The sequence below is a fragment of the Sceloporus occidentalis genome, unplaced genomic scaffold (assembly GCF_023333645.1).
Source record: "Sceloporus occidentalis isolate IW3139 unplaced genomic scaffold, rSceOcc1.0.p SCAF_6, whole genome shotgun sequence".
NCBI classification, from domain to species: domain Eukaryota; kingdom Metazoa; phylum Chordata; class Lepidosauria; order Squamata; family Phrynosomatidae; genus Sceloporus; species Sceloporus occidentalis.
The window spans coordinates 82,279,940-82,304,665 of NW_028316986.1; the positions used below are offsets into that span (position 1 = coordinate 82,279,940).

The window sequence follows — 24,726 nt, forward strand, 5'->3', positions numbered from 1 at the left end:
TGGCAATCCAAATGCAATCATGGGGTTTCACATTATTGCGTGATAGGCTGCCACACGCAATTTCGGGCAATGGGAAGCTTTTTTGGGGCAATGAGAAGTGAGTTCAAACGCAACTCGAATTCATGTAAACTCGCTGAACTAGTGAATTCATGTGAATGCGTTCTGGCCCCACTTTCTTTTCATTCGAAATCAAGAGAAATTCCTCCCGTGTGGCGTGGTTCTTTGAGTGCTGGACTATGGCTCTGCAGACCAGGGTTTGAAACCCCACTCAGCCATGGAAAACCTACTGGGTGACGTTGGACAAGTCGCACCATCTCAGCCTCAGAGGATGGTCATGGTAAACCCCCTCTGAATCAGTCTTGCCAAGAAAACCCCATGATGGGTGCACCTTAGGGTCGCCGAAAGTCAGAAACGACTTGAAGGCCCACAAGAACATGACTTGCAGTGTAATTACTTGGCTTTGGGCAAGTCTGGGGGCACCACAATTCAAAAAAGAGACTGAGAAACAGAGCCATGTGTCCAAAGGAGGGCCGCCAAAATGGCAAAGGGCTTGGAAACCATGCCTTACGAGCAGAGACTTAGGGAGCTGGGGATGTTTAGCCTGGAGAAAGTTAAGAGGTGATATGGGTATTTGAAGCGATGTCATATTGAAGAGGGAGCAAGCTTGCTTTCTGCTGCTCCAGAGACTAGGGCCCAGAGCAATGGATGCAAGCTGCAGGAAAAGAGAGGAACTCCCTGACAGTAAGAACTGTCTGATAGTGGAACATGTTCTCTTGAAGAATGGTGGAGCCTGCTCCTTTGGAGGTCTTTATTTAAGCAGAGGCTGGATGACCCTTGATGGAGAGTTCCTGCATGGCAGAATGGGGCTGGGCTGGATGGCCCTTCTGGTCTCTTCCAACCCTATGATTTCAAGTGAACAACAAACTCCAACTCCCAGAATTCCATAGCAAAGAGCCAGACAAAGAGTTAAAGCGCTGCCAAACCGGGTTATTTCTCCAGTGTGGATGCAGGCCCTCTGGACTTAAAGGCACACAACAGCCACCCTAGGCATGGTCTCTGGGGTCAGGGTCAGCCTCCTCGGTAGCCTTTTGTCCCTGGCCGGGCGCCGTCCCACGTGGCCCTGGCCCTCCAACGGAAGGGAGGCTGCTGCGCCGGGAAGGCGTGTCCTCCTGCTCCTGGTCGCTCGGCGGGAAGGAAGGAAGGAAGGAAGGCAGGCAGGCAGGCAGGCAGGCGGCAGCATGGAGGAGGTGCTGGCCAAGTACGTCTCGCAGAAGGTCAGCAAGGCCCGCTGGCGTCCCCTGCCGCCCGCCGCCCTCCAGCCCCCGGAGGTCTTCGCCACGGGCTCCTGGGACAACGAGGTCGGTCTGCCCCTGGAAGGGAGGGCGTTAGGACTGCCCTGGCTCAAGGCTATGGCATTCTGGGGGGGTTTCCGTAGCCTCGAGCCAGAAGAGAGTCAAAGCGGTGCCAAACCGGATTATTCCTCCACTGTGGATGCAGCCCTGAAAGCTCAAAACACTCCTAGAGATAAAGATCCATGCTTCTCAGTCCTGCTCCAAATAATGGGGTCCCTCCTAGACAGAAGGCTATTCTTTCTTCTTCTTGGTTTCTGACTTCTGTGACCCTTTTAAAGTATTCTCTTGGCAGGTTTTATTCAGAGGGCTTTTGCCCTTGCCGCCCTCTGAGGCTGAGAGAGTGTGACCTCAAGAGTCTTATGCAGGGGCATCTACACTAAAAACAATGCCGTTTGACACCCCTTTAACTGCCATGGTGAATTTCAAACCACTGCTCTATGCTTGCTCTCACCTGGACATCTTAGTCCCCGTATTTTAGGGTTGTTGTTGTTGTTTTTAAACAAAGCCAAAGCCCACAATGTCCTGGTTTGGAGCGGGAGTCAAGGGCCAGGTAGAAGGCCACTTCAGTGGGTGCTCCTTGTAAAATACCTGTCCTGGGCCTTTAAACCTTGGTGGGAAACTAGGAACATTTATATTAAAAATGGCAGAGCCATGGAGGCTGCGTGTTGTTGTTAACTGCCCTTGCCAGACTCATGGTGACCCTGCAGATAAGACACCTCCAAGACTCCCTTGTCTTCCACTGTTCTGTTTGTCCTGTGCCTCTGTATTCTAGCCATTGCTGTCCTCTGAGGCTGAGAGAGTGTGACTTGCCCAAGGTAACCCACTGGGTTTCCATGGCCAAGCTAGGATTCGAACACTGATCTCCCGAGTCGAACACTCAAACCACTAGCTACATCATGCTGCCTTAAATGCTGTAAATTCGTACTTGCCACCACTCTGATTGAATCTATCTAGTGTTTGGTCTTCCTCTCTTTCTTCTACCTTTTACCTTTCTTAGCATTATTGTCTTTTCCAGTGGATCATGCCTTCTCTTGATGTGGCCAAAATATAACAGCCTCAACATGATAATTTTGGCTTCCAGGGAGATTTCAGACTTGATCTGATCAAAGACCCGTTTGCTGTTTTGGAACATAATGCGCTCTACATGGGGCTACCCTTGTGTCAAGTTTGGAAACTTCAACTAGTACAGAATATGGCAGCCAGGTTGGTTACTGGCACACCTAGATCTGCCCACATCACACCAGTTTTAAAATCCCTTCAGTGGCTGCCTGTTAGCTTCCGGGCAAGATGGTTGGTTTTAAGCTTTAAAGCCCTACATGGCTTGGGCCCTGGCTTCTTGCGGGAACGCCTTCTCCCATATAATCCACCCCACACTTTTCATTCTACTGGAAAGAATCTGCTCCAACCTAAGAGGATTAGACTTACTGCAGTGTCCCAGAGATCCTTTTCATCAGCCGCTCCTAGACTCTGGAACGACCGGCTGGACGAGATCCGTCAGATCACCACCTTGGATACCTTCAAGAAGGCTATTAAGACGGATCTCTTCCGGCAGGCCTTTCCAGACTAGACCACCCCTGCTTTCCTGCCCCCCCTTTCCCCTTTCATCTCTTATCTTTGTGTACCCTACCTGGACTCCACTTTAATTTTTTATCTCATTTTAGCCTATTGTATATTAATGTTTTAACTCTTTTTCAGTTTAATCTCTTTTTAGGACTTGATAATGTTTTTATGTGAGGGGGAGGGTGGGAGATTTTGGAATTTTTAATCTTATCTCTTTTAATTGTACAGTATTTTATTGCTGTAATCCACTTGGATTCCCTGAGATTAAGCGGAATATAAATAACAATTATTATTATTATTATTCCAAAATATGGTAGATGAATACATCTCATGGCATCTCATTGCCCCAATAGGTTTTGCACACACAAAAAATCCTAGAAAATAGTATATTACCAATGCAGTGACCGTTCTGTGAATAAGAGAACAAATCCAGCAGTTCAGTGTATATTTTTGGTAGTTACCTGAGTGTTACATGCCAAATGTACCATTCCAAACATACATTCAAAACAATCCTCTTTAGATTTATTGATTATGATTATCTTGGCTTCTTAAAATGGTAGTATAACTGATCATGTTAAAATAGACTGCAAACTGATGAACAGGTTCCTATGCAAATATTATTTCCTTATGCTAGTACTTTTTTTGTAATCTTACAGGAAAATAAGGTTTCCATTTGGTCTGTTGGAGACTTCGGAACTTTGAGCACAAATGGAGAATATCATGCAGAACCGCATCTTCTATGTGATATTCAACATAATGGTGATGTTATGGATATGCAGGTAAAAGGCTATAAAATGACTTTAAAGCTTTGCAAGCTGTGTGTAATTGGTATCAGGGAAGTTGCAAGTGTCACAATAGAAAAGGAACCATCTGCAGTTTGGGAAACTTATAAATGGGATACTGGTTCTGTTTGATACTTTATCAAATATGGGTTCATATCTAAATGTTTTCTCCTTAGTTTTTGGATCAGGAGAGAATTGTGGCTGCTTCATCCACTGGAAGTGTGACCATTTTCCGTCATCATCAAAATAATCAGGTAAATAGATAATATATGCTTTCAACTATTCTGACTCTTGTACCAAAAAATTACCGAGCTCTCAGAATTTCAAGAATGCCCAAGACAGAAAGAAGTTGCTTTGTGGGCAGGGTAGTCAAGTAAGCTGTGGTTGATCAGATCCAGATGCTCTGGGATTAGATGGCATTTCTAGATCAGTTGGGGGTTAGGCTTGGTTTCGGAGGTGAAATTGCCTTGGTCTTCCTGTAGGATAACTTGTGCTGGGAGAGAGATGAAAGCAATGTGACCCCATTGATTCTTCTGGATCTCCCAGTAGTTTTCATTGCCATTGGCCATGTTATCTTTTTGGAGAGGTTGGATATGGGAGATGCATATTGTAGGTAGTTCTGCTCCTACTTAAATGGCCATTTCCTAAAGGAGGGGCTGAGAGATTTCTTCTCAGCTACATTTCATTTATGTATTGAGGTTCTTCTGGGCTTCATTTTCTTTCCCATGCATGGGGACATAGAACGCTGCTTTATACGAAGTCAAATAAATTGGTAGATCTAGCCCAGTATTGTGAACACTAGGTAGCAGCAGCTCTCTAGCTAGGTTTTTCTCCTAGCCCTATCTAGAGATCCCTGCTGGCCTCCATTCAAGTACTAATCATTCCCAACTGTACTTAGCTTCTGAGATTAGACAACGACTCTGTGAAACTGTTGAATGACATTATCTAGAAATTTAGATTTCAGTGTCATCAGCATGCTGACAGCATGCAGTTCTGTCTTCTTTTTCATCAAAGCAAGAATAGTCATTGGGTGTATTTAATCAGTGACTAGCTGCAGGACTGAATTAGGGCCAGTATTTGAGTTCAGTGAGGTACTGTTTCTGGTCTGTCTGTTCAGGTGTTCAACTTGTTGCTCTTCTAAAGGGTCACCCTGGTAACTTACAGGTGCTTGTAGATCTATGTATCTTTACCATTCAGGATACAGGTATTCTTTAATAATAATAATAATAATAATGTTTATTTATATACCGCTTTTCCAAATTAGATCAAAGCGGTGTACAACAGGAAGTACAATACAAAGTTTGTTCACAAGTCAGCCTTTACCAGCTTAGGCTGATACACCAGCTACAAACCTACTTGTATAGCAGGGATAGGTAAAGTATGGCCTCATTTTGGCAGCTCTCAGGAAATCCCACATCTTCTCCAAATTCAAGAGGGGAAGATCCCTCCCCACCTCAGACAACCTTTAGTGCCTGAATAGTTCTAACTTCAAGGTTCATGACTCTCTTGTGATCTTTCTCTTCTAAGTCTCAGCCATTACATTTTCCTACATAGGCTGGCTATTTGCATTATTTTCCCTTTTTTTCCCCTAGACTCTTTCTGTAAGCCAGAAGTGGGAAAATGCACATTTCTATGATCAATCTTGTGGAAATGCACCCTGCACTGGGATTATCTGTAACAGCCCTGAAATTTTTACAGTTGGTGAAGATGGAAGGATAAATGTGTTCACTACTGACCGGAAGGAAGCTGTGCGTACTGTAGGTAGGCAGCTAAGACCCTTGTACTCAAGTCCTAAGCTACTATATCAACCTGCCATTGCAAACCTCAATGCAGAACCCCTTAAACTCAGGATAATAGTGAAATAATTTGTATTTGGCCTGAGTAGTGTACCAATATATTAATCCTATTTTCAAGTGAATTTAAGTGGGATCAATAATGTGAAAAATAACTATGTTGTTTTGAACATAGTGAAGCAGGTACGGTTCTCTCCTCTGTTGTTGTACTGAAGAGTCTTTGCCATATGTCTGTAAACTGTATCTAACTAAAGTTCTTTAGAGATACCGTCTTGGTGACCTGAGTTCCCAAGGTTGTAAACAGTATTGTCTAATAGATAAATCAACATTGCTATTCCCCTTAATATTCTCTTAAACTTGAATTTTGAATTTGCAAAATGTATATGAGAGTAGAATAATTGTGCAGCTTTATAATTTTATATATCTTTATTAAGGAAAATAAGTAGCTTATGCAGTTACATAATGCTAGGTAGAGGCTCAATCTGTTTGTCCATTATTTTATTATAAATAAAATATTCTCACCCATCCTGAGGGTTGCAGTAAACTAGCTGCTTCTGGCATGGCTCCCTATGAGCTATGACCAGCTTTGAATAGCAGCACTCATTCTGATTATACAGAACTTGCAAGCAGGTTATTTACATTATACGTACAGGGAGGTTTCACTGCTCCTCTCTGCCTGGGAATCTTTCTCCTTATATGTTAGCTGCTTTTGGAGCAATTAATATTTTTTGCCTTTTTATGGAAGCCATGCTTGATTCACTGTATAAATTTCTGTGAGGCTGGCTGCATCTTATTATCAGTTGTTATAAATTAGCTGGCTCAAAGCTCACATACAAACTCAGGCATTTTCTTTAATATAGACAGTATTTTTTAATGATTTCTAAGACATTTTAGCTATTGGTTTCAATAAGCAGAGCACTAGATGACAAAATCATTATTATTGACAGAATTCCCAAAAGTTTGTCATTTAATAACATCTCAACAGTCATAACTTTTAACAAGTATCTATAATTTTTATGTAAGCATTCAGTTCTCAGTATACAAATTCTAGAAGCAAAATGTTTTGACTTTGGAATAGAAAGACTTGATTTGCCATAGTTGTTAGTATCCGTCTTATTTATTGAATTCTTCGTGAATGGTGTTGTGTGCCCCCACATTGTTTCCAGCTATGGGTAACTCTTAAATCAAACTGATCAAAAGGTTTTCTGAGGCTGAGTGTGACTTTCCCAAGGTCCCCCGTGGGTTTCCATGGGCAAGTGGGGATTTGTATCTGTCTCCAGAGTCATGATCCAGTGCTTAAACTGCTATGCCACTCTGGCTCTTCAATACATCCTCCAAAAATGTCTTGGTATTTTTCCCCACCCAGATTAAAAAGTCTATCTTTGAATTAAAAATACATTTAGGCTGAAAACAGATGGCCCTAAAGGGGTGATGTCACTCTGCTCCTTTGTGCACCGGATCAGGGCTGTGGCAACCGCACACCGTGACCCTGATCTGGTCTTTTCTCAGCGCAAAAAGTACCAACAAAAAGCCATTCCTTTTTGCACTGGGGAAAGGGCTCCCCTTTCGCCGCTGCAGCTCTTCTCCACTCCTGCAGTGTCTAATCACTGCACCACAGGAGCGTTCCCATGCTGCCCACTGTCTGGGCAGGTGTGCAGGCAGCATGACTCTGGATTGGGGGTGGAGTTAAGGTGGTCAGCAGGCAGTCCCACGCCCCCCCAGCCAACTTTTATTGCTGATCTGTTTTGCCCCTTAGTTTCTGAAAAAGAAGGCCTTGTATTAGACATAGCACAAATAATCAATGCTAGGAATTTCATTGTATTTTGTTTTTGTTTTTTGTGTTTTTGCAGTTTCTATCTAACTGGGCTATTTGCACTCATCTTTCTGTTGTACTAAAAAGTTGTACAGTATGTTCTTGGTGTAAGAAGTGTTGGAGACACAAGAATGGTGCTCAAGGATATACTGTAAGAGTGTACTGAAGTAGTTGTTTTCATATTATAAAGGACATTTAATCAGCTAGTAGGACTTTATAATTGCTTGTTAGAGAACAGTTTTTCTGAGAAAGTAGACCAAGTCTATGAAAGCTTATGCTACAATGTCTTCTACACAGTTAATCTCAAAGGTGCTACAAGGTCTCTTTGCATACTGATATTCCAGGCTAATACAGCTGTATCTTTGAATTGTTCTTAAGTTTTCTCACTGCACTGTTTCGAACATTCTAAAAATAGCACTGTAAAAAGTTAAATACTTTAAATAAAATTGACTAATATGAGTGTCTCTTCTAATTCCTCAGACAATGCTGACAGCAGTACACTCCATGCAGTGACTCGACTCCGCACAACAGAAATCCTGACAGTAAATTCTATTGGTCAGCTAAAAATATGGGATTTCAGACAGCAAGGAAATGAACCTTCACAAATATTTTCATTGTAAGCACTTCATTCTGAGTTAATAAGCACTGTTAAAGCCAGGTTTCACACTATAACTATGTGACATTTTGATCAGTTAGGAGTTTGACTACTGTCCTTGTTGATTTTTCATCATAATATGCCTTGCTCTCTTCTTGCAGAACAGGGGAAAGAATTCCACTACACTGCGTGGATAGGCATCCCAGTCAACAGCACATTGTAGCCACAGGTAGCCAAGATGGAATGTTGAGTATCTGGGATGTGAGACAAGGCAGCATGCCAGTTTCCTTGCTAAATGCTCATGAAGCAGAATGTAAGTAATTAAACAGATGCAACTCTTTAGTCCTTGATGACATAACCACTTCATGTAAAATGCTCCATGTGTGCAAGAAAAATCCCCATAGTGTTCAGGAAAGTCCCCTTTCTTTACTCCTTGGCATATGTGTATGGAGACGTTTAGGTAGTCTGCACTTGCCTTCTGTATTCCCAGTTAACACTCTATATGTGCGTGTTCAGTGGTATTTATTTTATGTATTTATTTATTTCATTTTTATGCCACCTTTCTCCCAAAATGGGACCAAAGGCAGCTCACAACATAAAAACTTTTTTTAAAACTTATAGTAAGGATTTTAAAACAGTTAAAATAATCTAATTACTGTATATCCTCATGTATACGTCTAGAAATTTAAGTCAAAAAATTGACCACAAAAACCAGAGTCAACTTATCCATGGGTCAGTGTTAGTACTGTACTCTAACTCTTATTTTTTTAAAAGGTGCCATCCCCTGGTGAAAGGCAAGAGTATAATCTGTCCTGGAAGCACTGACCCTGCTCTGTTCTCTTACCCATCCAGCTTTTAGGATGAGCACAAACAGTTATGCCTGTTGGAATTTTGTTCAGTTTTTTTGGAGTTGTTTTCCTTTGCTTCATCCTTTAGCTCCTTTGTTACATGGCCCTAAGTTTTACCCTCGACTTATCCATGGGTCTTATCAAAATCCACAATTTTGACCCCAAAACCTTCGGTTGACTTATAGTCGAGCATATCAGGTAAAATAGTATAAAATTAGCATAAAAACTTACAAAAAGTTAAAACATAACTAAAACACACACCCCATATAAAACCACCCTGTCATAATAGAAGAGAAGCTGGGCTGGAAGCCTTCTGGAGATCAGTCCAGACACTTTTTAGTCTTCCACGCTACAGAAATAAAGCAGTTTGACACCACTTTAACTGTTATGGTTCCATCCCGTGGAATCCCTGGATTTGTAGTTTGGTGAGGTGTTCAGCCTGGGCTGTGGGAGCGCTCTGGTGCCTCACCACACTACAATTCCAGGATTCTGTAGGATCAAATCATGGTTGTTAAAATGTTGTCAAACTGCTTTATTTCTGCAGTGTGGACACAACCTATGCTTGTGTGAGAAAGGACTTACCGAGGAATTTATAAGTACAAGAATGGGCCAACTGTAATAGCTAGTCAGGCGCTGTTTTTGCCCTTGGAAGATACTGCCTGTGTCAGTGTCTTGCCACCGAAAAAGACATGCTTCTTGAGGATGCTGAAGACAAATCAACAGTCTTAAAAACAAAGGTTCACAAGACAGTGGGGTAGCTCTGCAATGGATAGTTTCTACATTTATGAAAATTAATTATTATTTTCCTGCTTGGGACCATCAAGGCTACGTCAGGATTACAGTATAGTACTTATAAAAATAGTCTGTCAGTAGACAACTGATAAGTGACTTGTTTGAATTAAGCAATGGAAAATAAAGCATTAATGATTCCAAGGGGACCCATGACAATATATAGAATAGGGTTGGGTGAACTGATCTGGTCTGGTCTGGGAGGCAATTTCTGTCCTGGGAACACAAAGTCTGCCAAAAAAGGGGGCAGGACTTGAAGATGTTTGATAGTGTACTTGTGATTTTGGAAATTTTGTATTGTTTAATGTTAAATTAAACAATATAATGATGCAAGCATGTGGCAATCTACTTAAAAAATAAATTGCTATTCCTGGAAGTTTCCAGGAGATACTGTTCACTTGGGGTGTGGTGGGGGCAGAATAAAGGTGGTCTATGGAGCCTGGAACACTGCCTGGAACAGTTTCAAAGACTGCACTGTGTCTTATTCATTATAAAGGGTAAAAACTCCACATTCATTGCAAGATAATGTTTCAGCTAGAAAGATTAGGTGTCTTGTATCCTGGCCTCCTGGATTTTATTATCTTGAGAGATGATGGAAACATGTTGGCATCCTCTGGCAACAAAAGGTTGAATAATAGCTGTGTATTAAAACATAATATGTATACAGACTACAAAAATAAGCTTGCAATATATTTATTTGTTCAGTGTGGGAAGTGCACTTTCATCCTTCCAATCCTGATCACCTGTTCACATGTTCAGAGGATGGAACTCTGTGGCACTGGGATGCTTCCATTGACGTATCTGAAAGAAAATCTTATCTTCATACAGGTAAATTTCAAACCTCTTAAGTAAGTGAACAAGCATATATGATGGCATTGGCAAGAGAGTCCCTGTCATCTTCCTTTACCACAGTAATTTTAAACTTGGTATGTTTTGTTGGTTTTCAGCATCGTGACTCTTCTCCAGTACATATGAAATAAAACTTAGTATAATCTATATTTCAGCAAGGTGTAGTGCTTTGAGTGTTGGACCTAGAGACTCTGGAGATCAGGGTTCAAATTCTCACTTGGCCATAGAAACCCATTGAATCACCTTGGGCAAGTCACATACTCTTAACCCCAGAGGAAGACAGTGGGAAACCCCCTCTGAACAAATTTTGCCAAGAAAACTCCATTATAAGTTGGGTTGCCATAAGCTGGAAATGACTTGAAAGCGCACAACAATAATCTATATTTTAAATTCAAAACATTGAATCCACCTGTATTTGCAGGGGAGAACAACAAAGAAATTATACCTATTTCAAATTTAAATATTTACTGTTGCTCTAGCTTCACAGGAAGCAACAAGAACCACTGTTTAAAGGTTCTGGAGATATAGAAAGCATAGACTGTTTTGGTCACATTAGGACAGTGATGGTGAGCCTTTTACAAACCGAGTACCCAAACTGCAACCCAGACCCCACTTATTTATTGCGAAGTGCCACGTCTCTCTGGCTTTCTAGTGAGAAACTCTGGCAAACTCTGTGCTAGGGGGGCAGCATGTGTGCCCACAGAGAGGGCTCTGAGTGCCACCTCTGGCACGCGTGCCATAGGTTCGCCATCACTGCATTAGGACAAAGCTAAATATTTGCTGTGTTAACTATATGATGTTGATTATAAATTACATGTGTTTATTTTAACTATCATATTTAATATGCATAATATGCACTTGTCATTTGTGAAGATAACTATTTTTGTGTTTTGTTTTTAGGTGGAAGAAGTACTACATTTCTGCCGCAGTCTGTAATAAGTGCATGGTTAAGCAACGATCCTACTAAAGACCGCATGGAAATCACAAATTTAATTTCAAATCCAACACTATCTGTTAATAGTCTAGATGTCTTAGGATCCTGTCTTGTATATGGAACTGATGCAGAATCTATCTATGTTAAGAAGAATCTCTTTTCATAGCTCTTTTTCATTAGAATAGGTCTGCAATTATAACTTTCAACTTCTAAATACTGAAATCCATGCTATTTTATGTCAATTAGGAATATAATTTGGCATGGCAAATGGAATACAATCCATGTTATTGCTTTAGTTCTGTAATCTAATACTTGCATAAAGTAAAAATGTCATTATTGTTCACAGGTTGATTACACCTTTTCCCCATAAAGATAACCAAATGATAAAGTAATCACTTCAACAGTATTAACTATCCTGTATTATGTATTAACTATAGTGGCAACAAATTAACATTCTAAGAATACTAAGAAGAAAATCTGGTAAAGGAGAACAGAAATAAGGTTATTGGGTATAAAATTCTTTCATTTTTTTTCACTAAAGCAAACGTGAGGAAACTATCAACCAACTCCATTATCCTTGAAACACTGACCAACCTGGGAATTGAAACCCAACATCTGGAGAATTACAAGTTCCCTACTCTTGCAATAAAATGTGAAGCAATAATTGATCTATAAATACACTTCATTTATATTGCTATCCTGTTACTAAGTTTTTACTTGACAGTAAATATGGATTTCAGTGGGAATGACTTTGCATTCAGTATGCTGAGGTTTAGTCATCTTCATGATTTAATTTTTAAAACTTGTTTGTAATGCTCTTCAGTCCCAGACCTTTTGCACTGTTATAAGAAACTTTTTCATAATTTTATTAAATGGTCACTAGATATTTTTTTATTTTATCACCCTCAAAGAACTATCCTATAAAATCTGAACAACTGAGACCCGAAACACATGGGCAAAAAAGAACGGCTTTTGGATGCTTCAGGGGTGTGGCAGGCAGATAACACAAGCCCTGGATTGGGCAGAGGCTGCTCCACAACTGCCTAAAGCAACCCAAAGCCGGTCAGAAAAGGAGTGTTAAAAAGCCACTTCTTGCTGGCAGCCTGTTCAGTGGCCAGCTTTGGGACCGTGACATCCGATCACCACGGTCTGGGGCTGGAGTGGCCAGAGGCCATTCCAAGCCACCAGTCTCCTTCAGCCCTTCTTACTTGTTCTGAGATAAGGCAGGTTAGAACAGTTGTGAAATCATGTACTTTCTCAGTCCTGGAGTGAAAGGGTAAAATATTATAAAAGAAAATATAACAGGAGTGAATAAGCAATAGTTATGCCTCTAGCATTTCTGAAAATACTTCTGCAACCCACCAATTAGAGACTGCTGGGGGAAATGTTTACATGCTGCGTAGTTTTAGTCAGTATTAAAAATACTGAACTCTAGTGCTACCACAGCTTATGAAGATGGCAGTAATAAGATAAGATTTGAGTGTTGTGTATGTATTCACAGCACAGGAATGACTTATCTGATAGACTGTCTTACATATAAATATTCATACTATTTAGTTCCTGGCATTTTGCGTGAGTGAAACTTGGTCGTAAAAAGCTAGAAATATCTTGTGGCTAAATTGAAACCTTTAACGCACTGCATTTGGCCTAGAACTTGTAAGGCAAAGGCTACTATGCAGGATTGGTGCCTGGGGAGAGCTAGCAAATTAGCAAACCCCCAGAGAAAGTTAAAAGTGTCCTGGTTACTACGACCGATCAGTTAGTGAGCCTCATTCCTGATCTCTATAGAACAGGATATTTGTCCTTTACTAGGGGAGAAAGAGACAGCAAGAAAATGTAGCATTCAGCAGCTGGAGCACATAGTCCCAAACTTTAATGTAAGCCTGTGTGAGAGGAAATGAGGAGTTTTCAGTAAGTGCTCAGCCTCCACTGTTGGGGCGTATACGTCCCACTGCCTCTCAAAGGCTATAGAGACACTGTGTCCTGCCTCCAGTGAAACAGGTTCTCGTGGCTGTAGTGGAGTGTTTGGCAGTCCCCTTTCCCACCTATTTGGGTGTTTGTGCCTAGAAGTGTTAGCAAGGTGCACAATTCAGAGATCTTTTTGCAAAGTGCCTTTTATTACAGTTATCCATCACAGAGTTCCCTTGGTTGGGCAGTGGGGGGGGGGGGGGGTTTGACAGACAGCTGAAATCATATGAGCTCTGGTCACTCTATATGGCAGTGTTACAGTGGTGGTTCCTGAACTATCAGCTCAGTTTCTGTTGAGTTTCAAGAAAGAAACAATTGTAGTCAGCGAGTGCAAATATGGTGCCAGTTCTCCACATCAGATTGCTTGAGCATGCTGTATAGGGTTTATCTGTGGATAAAAGTATATTATAATTGACTAAAGAGCTGCGCCATATTCTGTATACTATTGAGTCAGTGTGGGTGGGACAGCCTGCCAAGGCTGTTTTTGTAGCCTTCAGCCCTTCCAGCCACAGCTTATCCTTTTTCTAGCCCTCCTCCAAAGGTGAATTGTTTCTCCTCTTCCTGAAGAATCAATTGACTTAACCAAATAGATTGCAAAGCCCCACCATGCTGTTTAATATTTTTTAAAAGTGCTCATTTTTCAAAACAAGACGTCTTACTTCTGGCAATTTCCTGTTCTATTTTGGAAGTCCATGTAGACTTCAGAGTCCCAGGACAGAAATTAGCTTCCAGATCTGCTCCAGTTGCTCATACACAGGAAACAATAGGTACAGGAATCAGTTGGTAAGACTTGCAGTTTGTAAGCGACATGGTTTATGTGAAGGAGGCAAAGTTTTTCAGGCACTCATTTTTATAATCTGGTCTCATGGATGCTAACTTGAAAGCAGGTTTCCTTTGAATTTGCTAGGGTTTCTTTCCAAGTAAACAGGGATAGAATTTCAGTCTTAAGATGCTTATCATTTGACCACAGTGTTGCAGACTAAGGCCTGTTACAGACTGCCAAAATAAAGCTGTTTTGGGTCTCTTTGGAGGTATGCTATTTAAATGATGCATGGGTCCTAAGAGTCCAGAGGTCGCGCCAAAGCCACACTCCATTCCTAAGCACTGGAGTGCAGCTTTGGTGCAGCTTCTGGATTCTTCGGATGCATGCATCATTTAAACAGCATACCTCCAAAGAGACCCGAAGCAGCTTTATTTTGGCAGTCTGTAACAGGCCTATGTAGCATGGGAAGTAGGACTCTTTCAAACTCTATGTATGACATGGGGAGAGAAGTGGAACTCAGTCCACAGAGTGCCAGTTTGCAGATGGGGTTACTTAGTGGGAAAGGGAGAAGGAGATTCAGGCTTTGGGGGTTACTTAGCAACAGGTGACTGCAGTGAATGAACCAGCATGTATAGTGGTTTGAATGTTGCACAATGGACCAGGTTTTGATTCCCAGTTTACCATGAGACCCCACTTGGGCAGGCCACAGGGAAAGCAACGACAAACCTCTGAACAATCTTGCCAAGAAAAGTCTGATAGGTTGGCTTTAGGATTGCCATAAGTCTGAAAAACTTGCAATGAGTTCCCTCAAGAGGACTGAACTAAGTCCTGCCTGAGGGTCCAATCCTGCCAATTCAAAACCAAAGGAGAAGATGCTGGGTCTGTCTCTTCCACCTGGAGTTCTTGTTCTCTCCCTGCTATCCTTTGCTCACCAAGGAGGAGGCCGCAGGTGGCTGAGGGAGACAGCTACAAGAAGCAGTGCATGCTTTTGCCACCACCAATTGCTCACCTGTTTTCTGGCAAGGCCTGCAGTGTACAGAGCAAGCAGTGATATTCTAGTGTCTTTGTGAGCAATGAGGGACACTGCAAGAAACGTGCTGCTCCTTCTCCAAGGCACCACATCTGTTACTCTCCTCCTGACTCAGTGTTTGCAAGCCACTGGCCAGCAGAGTTTGTTATGGTCAGTAGTTGGCTGCTCTCTTTGGTCACCTACTCTTTTGGTGCTGGGCTAATCAGGACATGTTCTCCATTTCAGCCTTCTGTTGGGGAAGAATCCCAAAATGTCTGTTTGGAGCATGAGTAAGCATTAATTTATATTCATAGGACTGTTTTTAGCTTTTATTGACTGTGCTACATTTGTGGTGCCTTGCAGTTAGGATGTGGCCACTCTGGCAAGGGCACCCTTTTGGCCCCACTGGGCAGGGCAAGCATGGATCTTCCTTTTCCAGGGCTTGTCCTACATCTCACCCTTCTGTCCAGGAGGAATTCCAAATGTCCTCCATTTTGAGCATCACAAAGAAGCATGAATTTACACATGAGTGTTTTTAAGCTTTTATTTGGTCATGTTCTACCATTTTTTCTTGGATGTCCTAAATTTTGTGGTGCCTTTTCCTCCTTTGAGGCAAGGAATCTGATTTGTGGGGGCAGGACCTGCAGAAACGCCAGGCCAGCGATGGAGAGGCGGCTGTGGCACCAGCTGCTCCTGAACTGGCCCCCACTCCCAGGGTGACCTGATGCCCTCATTGCCAAGGAGGACAAGGCACCACAAAGTGTGAGATCTTAAAGGAACATGTAGCACATGACCAAAGAAAGGCTCAGAACACTCAGAAATGTAAATTTAGAGGGCTAGTGATGTGTAGTGGTTCGCATGTTGGGGCTACAACTCTGGAAACTAGGGTTCAATGCTTGGCCATGAAGCCCACCTTGGGCAAGTCACACTCTCTCAGCCTCAGAAGGTGGCAACAGAAAGCCCCCTCTGAACAAATCTCCAAAAAAAAAAAAAACCCATGACAGGTATGGCTTGGGGTCACTGTAAGTCAGAAATTACTTGATGCCACAGAACAACAAAATGTAAACCCATGCTGCTTAGTCCTGCTCAAAATGGAGGACGTTTTTGAACTCCTGGAGAGAAGGCTGAAATGTGGGCCACATCCTAGAAAAGGCGGCTGCGTCGCAAAACATGTATGAAATGAGCAAATAATAGCTAAACTCAGTCATAACAGTATAATGCTTCTTATCCCTGCTGGAATGCCCCTGGAGAGAAGGAGGCTGGAATGGAGGACAGGTTCTGGGGAAAGGAGGAGGCCCGGTGTCCCCGGAGGAGGCAGGAGCTCTCGGGGAAATGAACGTTTCTCATTCCTGGACAAAATGGAGGTGGCTTTGGGGCTCCTGCTGGGGAGAAGGAGGCTGAAGTGTCAGGCAGGCCACGGGGGGAAGGAGGAGACGCCTGGGCGCCCTTCCCTCCGCTGACTGCCTCTTTGGAGGGGCCTGGGACTCGGCAGCCGGAGCGACTCGAGCCCCAGGATTGCGCCAAGCGCCAAGGCCTGCTCTTGGGAAGTAACGGCTCTGGAGGCCCGCATGAAGAGCGGAGGGAGGGGGACTGGGAGGCCGCGGAGCCACCGGCGAGGCGCGCAAGGGACGCCGGGAAGCAAGAGGGTTTTATATCCGGGAGCCTGGGCCCGCGAGAGGCCCACCGAGGAAATGGCGGCCCGGAACTGAACCCCAGGACGAGGAGGAGGAGGAAGGGGAGAAGCGGCTGCCATCGCCTTGGGGCCCGAAGCCTCGTAGCCGCCGCCGCCGCCACAGACCTCGCCCTCGAGGGAAGGGAGCCTGGCGGAAGGCCCCGAAGGAAGGGAAGGAAAGGAAGGGCGTCTGGACGGAGACCCTCCAAGAGCGCAAGGGACACGGTTTCGTCCTGCTCCCGCTCCCCGTTTTGGGGGTGGGTTGTTCTGAAGGGAAGCTCCGTCTGACGCAGGCCAGAGGCGGAAGGTATTTTGTGCTGAAGGTAGGAGCCCAGCCCCGGTCCTCCTCCCAGCCTTCCGCCTGGTTGAGAAAGAAGCCCCTTTGGCTGCATCATGCGGATGCTTTGTGGCCTTTAACAGACTTGGACTGCAGTCAGTCAAAGCAGCGCTGGGTCTCCTCGGGCAGAAAAGGAAGAGCGAGGCTCCTCTGCTTTTGGCTGAGCGTAGTTCTCCTTATCAAGTGAGTAAAACTCCGCCAAGGCTGGGCAGGGAGCAGGCATGGCTTTGCATAGATGCCTTGGTCCCCGAAGGAAGACAGGTGCAAGGCGAGAGGAGAGGAGAGGAGAGGAGAGGAAAGCCAGGCTGTCTGCTCAGAGGAGGAAAGTAGGCTTAGGCCCAAATACAGCTGCTTCAGGGCACTCTGTAAATGCTTCACGTGTCCTAAGAGGCCAGAAGTTGTGTTAAGACGCCTGTCTCATTTAAACAGCATACCTCCTAAGCAGCTCTATTCTGGCCTGTCTGTTGGGCCCATAGAAAAGGCTTCAGTCCAGCATATTGGGGTTTGGGCCTCTCCCTTTTGTGACTCTGCTGGACCTAAATAAAATACAGATTGTTTTAAAGACATGATGACAGCTTCAAGGAGATATCTTCCAGTTGTTGACCGTGACAGAAATCCACTCTCTGGGATCCTTTGCCCAAAGGTTGCCATTCTGCATTGGCTCTTATGAGATATTGGGACTGTTTCTGTCTGAATTCACAGTCTAGTGCAGGGGCAGGCAACCCTTTTGAGCCGGGGGCCGGGTTGCTGTCCCTCAGACAACTGGGGGGGGGGGGGGGCAGAGGCAAAAAATAAATAATTAAATTTAAAAAATTAAATAAATAAATAAAGCAGGACAAATGTAGGACAACATTTTCAAATGGTGGACACTTTTTTTAAAAAAGTGGAGGACACACAAAAAAATTGCTGATTTTTTAAAAAATGTTAATATAAATGCATGTTTCTGAGGCGTCTATAGACAATTGCCCCCCTTGCCCCCTTGCGCAAGAGGCCAAAGGCCCCGGCGGCAATCGGCAGCAGGACCGGGCTGGGGCCGGTCCCAAGGCCTCGCTGGGCCGCATCTGGCCCACGGGCCGTTGGTTGCCTACCCCTGGTCTAGTGTTATGCATGTTTACTTTGAAGTAAGCTTGCTGCTTTAAAAGAGGAGGCTTACACTGAAATAAAGTGGTGCCTCCTGCCTCAACCAAGTTATTTGGGTACATGAAGCCAAACATAATAAGAGTTGTGTAAATAAACTTGTCATTGCCCTTTTGAGTCTAACTAAAATCTACACCTTACGGCAACTGTCTCATTCTGCCAAATGGAAAGGGTCTGCCCTGTGCAGATCTTCTTGGAGCTGATCTCACTCAGAGCTTTACTGCATGTAAACATGGATAACCTTGATCTGTAGCACTGTTTTAACTTTGCTTAGTATATAAAATATAGCAGCTGTGTATAATGCTGGGTATAGATTTTGGAAGTCAAATGGATGCTTCCCTTTCTCAGTACTTCCCATTTACTTACAGTCTTTAATTGTGTCCAGTTTGCATGGTGGAATTCGGATGAGATAAGTGGAAATTACGTTGTTTTCTTCTTGCTTCTGCCTTTACTCAGACTGGGCATATGAATAGTCAGGGATAGCAAGAGGCAGTAGAGCTATGGTACAGTCTGATGAGGCAGAGACTTTGAGCCTGTACAGACAGGCCAAAATAAAGCTGCTTCAGGTCACTTTGCAGGTAAGCTGTTTAAATGATGCATGCGTCCTAAGTGGCCAGAAGCCATGCCAAAGCCATGCTCCAGCTCTAAGGACTGGAGCACAGCTTTGCCGTGGCTTCTGGCCTCTTAAGATGTGTGTGTCATTTAAACAGCATACCTGCAAAGTGACCCAAAGCAGCTTTATTTTGGCCTGTCTGTATGGGTTCTTTGTCAGGCTGCTACTGAGACTGTCTGTGATGGCAGCCCTAGTTGTGTGCAACTGGAAACAGCTTTAAAGTAGCCATTTCAGATGATGAGAAATTCTGAAAGTAATTGGTCAATACAAGTGATTTACTATGTTATCTCTTTCAGCATAGGCCACTTGTTTTACCAAGTAGCACCTTTTCTGGCTGACTGTAAAAATAATATTTTCAAAAGGCAATGATAATAATAACTTTATTACAGCCATTTAGCCAGCACAACAAAAGGCAATAGTTAAACTATAATAGATGGTTCAAGAAACAAGAAGAGTATAGTATATAGCAAATCTGATAGCCAGGAAATGAACCAGATGACACCTGACTTGCTTCTTGCTCATTTTTCACATTATTAATTAATTAAATCGTACCATTCCAAGAGAACAAGTCCTTGGCAACTAGCAACGATAAAATAAATAGAAAAACTCCATCTATAATACATCACAATATAAAACACGAGTAGATAAAACAAATCAATACAACAAGTATCTAGGTGAAAACAACAGAAGAAAATACACGCAGAGTGGTCTCAGGTGTCAGCAGGAAATCTTCTGAGATGGCAGGCTTCTCCTGGAAATACTACATTTACGCCTCGCCTTTATGCTGTATGAGCTAGGATACAATGGCCTGTTACAGACTGCCAAAATAAAGCTGCTTCGGGTCTCTTTGGAGGTATGCTATTTACATGATACATCGGTCCTAAGAGTCCGGAGGTCGCGCCAAAGCCACACTCCATTCCTAAGCACTGGAGTGCAGCTTTGGTGCAGCTTCCGGATTCTTAGGATGCATGCATCATTTAAACAGCATACCTCCAAAGAGACCCGAAGCAGCTTTATTTTGGCAGTCTGTAACAGGCCAATGTATCTACAAAATTGCCTGATGGCATCCTGTGGATTGTATTTTGAGGAAAGATGGCAGCTTGTTAAATTGCTTTTTAAATACGTTGTGTTTAAGAAACAAATGAATATACTGTCCTGAAGAGTTTAGATTCTAACTGTTAATTCTGTAAAATGAGAGAATAACTGAGTGTGAAATGTTAAGCAGTCAAATCTGAACATTCAATAGGATGGGGATTATACCCTGTATGCATAATTCTGAGCAGCCAACAAGTTACAGGGTTCTCCTGCTTTTGACAACTTACTCCCTGATGGTTCACTCTTCTGACACATGCAAATTACAGACAGGTTCCAGTAATTCTGTGAAAATCAGAATTGGAAGAGGCACTAGGGATCATATCACAAACATACATTAGATAATGGGACACACCAAAAAAAATTCCCAAAGAAAATCAGCCTGTTCTTTAGAGATTACAGCAAAAACATTGACTGTATAAATTAGGAGAAATTATGCTTTATTCTAAAGGAAATGGGAGTACCACAACATCAAATTGCCCTGATGCATAACTTATACTAACAGACAAGAGGCCACTATCAGGATATGATACGAAGAAACAGAATGGTAGAATAGAAACAGAATAGTCAGGGATCAGACTAGGCTGCATATTATCACCCTGTCTGCTTAATTTATATGCAGAACACGTACAGAATGCAAGATCAGACTCAGAGGAAGAAATTGGGGAGAGGAACATCGACAGTTGAGGGGTTTTAGAAATAAACAGTTGATAATTTTTAGAAATAATGTGGGTGGAGCAACTATAGGAATACCTGACCTTAAATATCGTAGGTATCATACTAAATGGACACATTCCATACTCCATTTTTTAAAATATATATATCATTCCCCCACCCCAGGCTTCACGTGTCTAGTCTGGCATGAATTGTTTTGACAAACTCAGTTTGTTTGTCTGTTCTAAGTTCTCATAGACCACCTGTTTTTTATGATCTGTTTTAGAGCCTTTCTTGGTACTGATTTGAAGCTGACTGGTCTATAATTGGTCAGATCTTCTTGCCTCACCCTACTTTTCTTTTCTTTACTTGTCTTTCTTTCTTCCTTTTTTGGTATATGAGAACAACCTAGTCATCTTTTCTCCAATACAGTTCATCTGGCCCTAGAAACCTGAATTAATTTGAAATAGCTAGGTGTTTCAATATTGCCTCTTTATTTATTGGGCTAAAGCCCATTCATAACATCATTTATTCTATTTTCACCTAGCTGAAAAATGTTTATGGGAGAAGACAGAGGCAGTAGGTATTGAGAAGTTCTGATATCTCTCTGACATCTATTAGCATTTCTCTATCTTCTCCATAGGGCAGATTTACGACTTCCTTGTAATTGTTCATGTGTAAAACACTTTTGTTCTCATTGTAATAGAATTCAAAGGTGTAGCCATGTTAGCCTAGAAAATCAATATGCAAAGGGATCTTGTAGCACCTTTGAGGCTAAGGGCCAAAACAGACAACCCTAAAACTGTATACTGTCGTCCCCGATCTGGCATTTCTCCAGCCCAAAAAGAAGCAGCAAAATGTAAAGTCAAAGGCTTTCATGGCCGGTATCCATAGTTTTTTGTGGGTTTTTCGGGCTATGTGGCCATGTTCCAGAAAATTTTCTTCCTGACATTTCGCCAGCATCTGTGGCTGGCATCTTCAGAGAATGCTTTGCCTGGAAAAAGTTGGGTGTATATATACTGTGTGAGCCTGGGAATGCAGGAGTGATTTGCATGTGTATTGTTCTGTGCTGATGGCCAGCCTCAGGCTGGGAGGCTAATGCAAAAGAGGGTTAATGTCTGCTAATTGGTGATCATTATCTGCTGGGAAAGCCCCTGACTCTGAATGGTTTCCCATTTGCATTTGCTAAGTCCCTATTCTTCAGGACTGGTAGCCAAATTTTGTTCACTGTAAGGGTTTCTTCTTTCCGGTTGAAATTATCCAGATGTTTGTGGATCTCAATGGCTTCCCTGTGCATCCTGACATGGTAGTGATTGGCATGGTCCAGAATTTCAGTGTTTTCAAACAGTATTTTATGCCCAGGATGGTTTGTGGTATGTTCTGGTACTGCTGACTTTTCTGGCTGGCCCAGTCTACAGTGCCTCTCATGTTCCTTGATTCTTGTTTGCACACTGCGTTTGGTGGTCCCTATGTAGATTTGTCCGTAGCTGCATGGTATGTGGTAAACTCCTGAGGCTGTGAGAGGTTCTCTCTGGTCCTTGGCTGAGCGAAGCATTTTCTGGATTTTCTTCCATCGGTTTGTAAACCATTTGAAGGTTGTGCTTCCTCACCACTTTGCCTATTCTGTCTGTGACTCCTCTGATGTATGGTAAAACTACCTTCTCTTTGGGTGGCTGCTTGTCTTCACTCCTCTGGGTTTTCCTGGGCCTGGCAGCCCTTCTGATGTCTGAGCTGGAATAACCATTGACCTGTAGAGCCCAGTCCAGATGCTTCAGTTCATCTTCCAAGAAGTGGGGTTCGCAGATGCGTTTTGCTCTGTCTACCAGTGTTTTGATTGTGCTTCTTTTTTGTCCTGGATGATGGTTGGAGTTCTTGTGCCGGTATCGGTCTGTATGTGTGGGTTTTCTGTATACTGTGTGACCCAAACGTAGGTTCGGTTTGTGGATGACTAGGACATCCAAAAATGGCAGTGTTCCTTCCTTTTCTTTTTCCATAGTGAATTGGATGTTGGGGTGGATGTTGTTCAGATGGTTCAGGAATACAGCCAGGTCTTCTTCTCCATGGCTCCAGATGGTGAAAGTGTCATCCATGTATCGGAACCACGTTGTGGGCTTTTTCGGTGCTGTTTCCAGGGCTTGCTTTTCAAAGTGTTCCATGTAAAAGTTTGCAATCACCGGGCTTAGAGGGCTTCCCATTGCTACTCCATCTCTCTGTTCATAGAATCCATTGTCCCACTGGAAATAGCTTGCGGTGAGGCAATGTTTGAACAGGGCTGTGATGTCTTCTGGAAAAATCTGTTGGATGAGTGTCATGGTGTCCATTATGGGGACTTTGGTGAACAGGGAGACCACATCAAAGCTGATTAAAATGTCTCCAGGTTTTAGTTCAAGGTTCTTGATTTTTCCTATGAAGTGAGCTGAGTCCTTGGTGTAGTGAGGGTTCTGCCCTATATGGGTTTGTAACTGTGTGGCCAGAAACTTGGCCAAGTCATATGTGGGGGATCCAATAGCACTCACTATGGGTCGGAGTGGAATGGAATCCGTGTGGATCTTGGGAAGTCCATAGAGTCTTGGTGGGAGAGCCTCAGATTTGCACAAATTTTGTCTTGTGGTTGGCTGAATTGAGTTTTTGATCAGGGTGTTAGGTTTTCTGGTGATTTTGCTGGTTGGGTCTTGTTTCAGCTTTTTGTATGTTGTAGGATCCAGGAGTTCCTTGATTTTTTGTTTGTATTGTTCTGTATCCATGATTACTGTGACATTGCCTTTGTCTGTTGGGAGTATGATGATTTCCGGATACGAATTGAGGTCCTTGATGGCTTTTCTTTCCTTTTTGGTTATGTTGCTGGGAGGTGGTTTTGCCTTGCGCAGAATCCTTGCTGTTTCCCCTCTTATCTCTTCTGCTTCCTCCTCTGGGAGATGGTGGAGGGCAGATTCCACCTGGGCAATGATGTCTTCAACAGGGATTCTGGTGGTGATTACTGCAAAGTTGCCTCCTTTGCAGCAAAGGAGCAAAATGTCGCTCCTTTTTGGGGTGGAAAAAAGCTGCCCTTTCCCCCGCAGTGGCAGCTCTTCGGCACTCCTTCAGCGTGTGACTTCTGAATGCTGTGCCGCTGGAGCACTGCAACGCTGCCTGCTGTCTGGTTGGGTGGGCAGCATGACACCAGCTTGGGGGTGGTGTCAGGGCATGTGTCATCTAACCACATTACCCCCAAGCCGGCGCTTACTGCCAGTGTGTTCAGGCTCTAACTTGAGCTTTTGTAGACTTGAACCTCCTTCCTTAGATACATCTGAGGTGCAACAAGATCCCTTTGAATACAGATTTTTGTTCTTTCAAGTCATTCGAAAATTTAGTCCTTCTGATCTTACAAATACTATGTAGTTGTTTATTATTCTTCCTTGGTGTTTTTTTTTACTCTTCCTCCATTTCCTATACATGCCTCCTTTAAATCTCCATACATATAAAACCTCCTTATATGGCCACCCTTATTGCATTTGATTCAGAATGTGGCTTCAACAGCTCACCTTTAAAAAAGACCCTCCCATCCAATATCTCTAGCCATGGGCTGTCACCCAGTATATCAGTTTATTGAAATTGGCTTTCTTACAATCCAGAGGGGGCCAAGAGAGTGTTATTTCTGCCTAAGGTTCCCACTACTTTCACCAGATCTTCCTTTTGGTAGGGTCATGACCAAGATGGTCATTCCACCTATTGCTTTTTTCACTTTATGGAATATGAAATCAATAGCAAGGCAAACGAGTAATTTGATCCTTACTTTCTTGGCAGAGTTTGACTTCTAAGAGATATCAGGGTAGTTGAAGTATCTCACAACTGTTGTTATCACTCCCTCATTTTTAAATGTTTGGCAATCTGTTATGTGAAACTATGCAAGCCTTCAGGCTGACTTTGAGGTCTATTAACAGACCTCCACATGGATATCATGAACCTCCTCAGAGGTTAAACATCCTTTATGTATCTTTCATATAATGAAATATCTTTCATATTTTGGTCTGTTCTGATTGAATCTGTTATATTCCCTCATATTACAACATTGCAGTGTTGTGCCTCATCCCACCAGATTTCACTAATACCTATTACATTAAATTTTTCTTGCTGTGTTAAGAGTTCAGGTTCATCTTGTATCTTTCCTATGTTCTATGTATTCACAT

The 24,726-nt window shown here is 43.0% G+C and overlaps 2 protein-coding genes across 5 annotated transcripts in view; both read left to right on the forward strand.

The window, feature by feature from the left end:
• The first annotated feature begins 1,179 nt into the window (after positions 1 to 1,179).
• On the forward strand, positions 1,180 to 12,012 carry NUP43 (nucleoporin 43). 2 transcript variants are annotated; one of them, XM_089530201.1, is made up of 8 exons: positions 1,180 to 1,358; positions 3,569 to 3,691; positions 3,871 to 3,948; positions 5,287 to 5,455; positions 7,781 to 7,916; positions 8,057 to 8,208; positions 10,238 to 10,360; positions 11,282 to 12,012. In XM_089530201.1, exons 1-8 carry the CDS (start codon positions 1,239 to 1,241, stop codon positions 11,479 to 11,481), a joined length of 1,101 nt encoding a protein of 366 aa, XP_089386327.1. In that variant the 5' UTR covers positions 1,180 to 1,238; the 3' UTR covers positions 11,482 to 12,012. The 2 variants fall into 2 exon arrangements, with proteins under 2 accessions (XP_089386327.1, XP_089386328.1); XM_089530202.1 differs by having other exon boundaries at positions 1,189 to 1,274.
• Positions 12,013 to 16,735: 4,723 nt separating this feature from the next.
• The window catches only part of LATS1 (large tumor suppressor kinase 1), a 33,464-nt gene continuing 25,473 nt past the window's right edge, over positions 16,736 to 24,726 (forward strand). For 2 of the 3 annotated variants that reach the window (XM_089530206.1, XM_089530208.1), the window contains exon 1: positions 16,736 to 17,050. The gene's annotated coding sequence lies outside the window, so the exon portion shown is untranslated. The remainder of the gene's footprint in view (positions 17,051 to 24,726) is intronic. The other variant, XM_089530207.1, reaches the window with a different exon arrangement.

Bases quoted from the DNA above. Each gene is read 5' to 3' on its own strand.
- NUP43 (XM_089530201.1), top strand. From the start codon at position 1,239: ATGGAGGAGGTGCTGGCCAAGTACGTCTCGCAGAAGGTCAGCAAGGCC. The intron at 1,359-3,568 runs GTCGGTCTGCCC...GTAATCTTACAG, and splicing joins CGGGCTCCTGGGACAACGAG to GAAAATAAGGTTTCCATTTG. The intron at 10,361-11,281 runs GTAAATTTCAAA...TTTTGTTTTTAG, and splicing joins AAAATCTTATCTTCATACAG to GTGGAAGAAGTACTACATTT.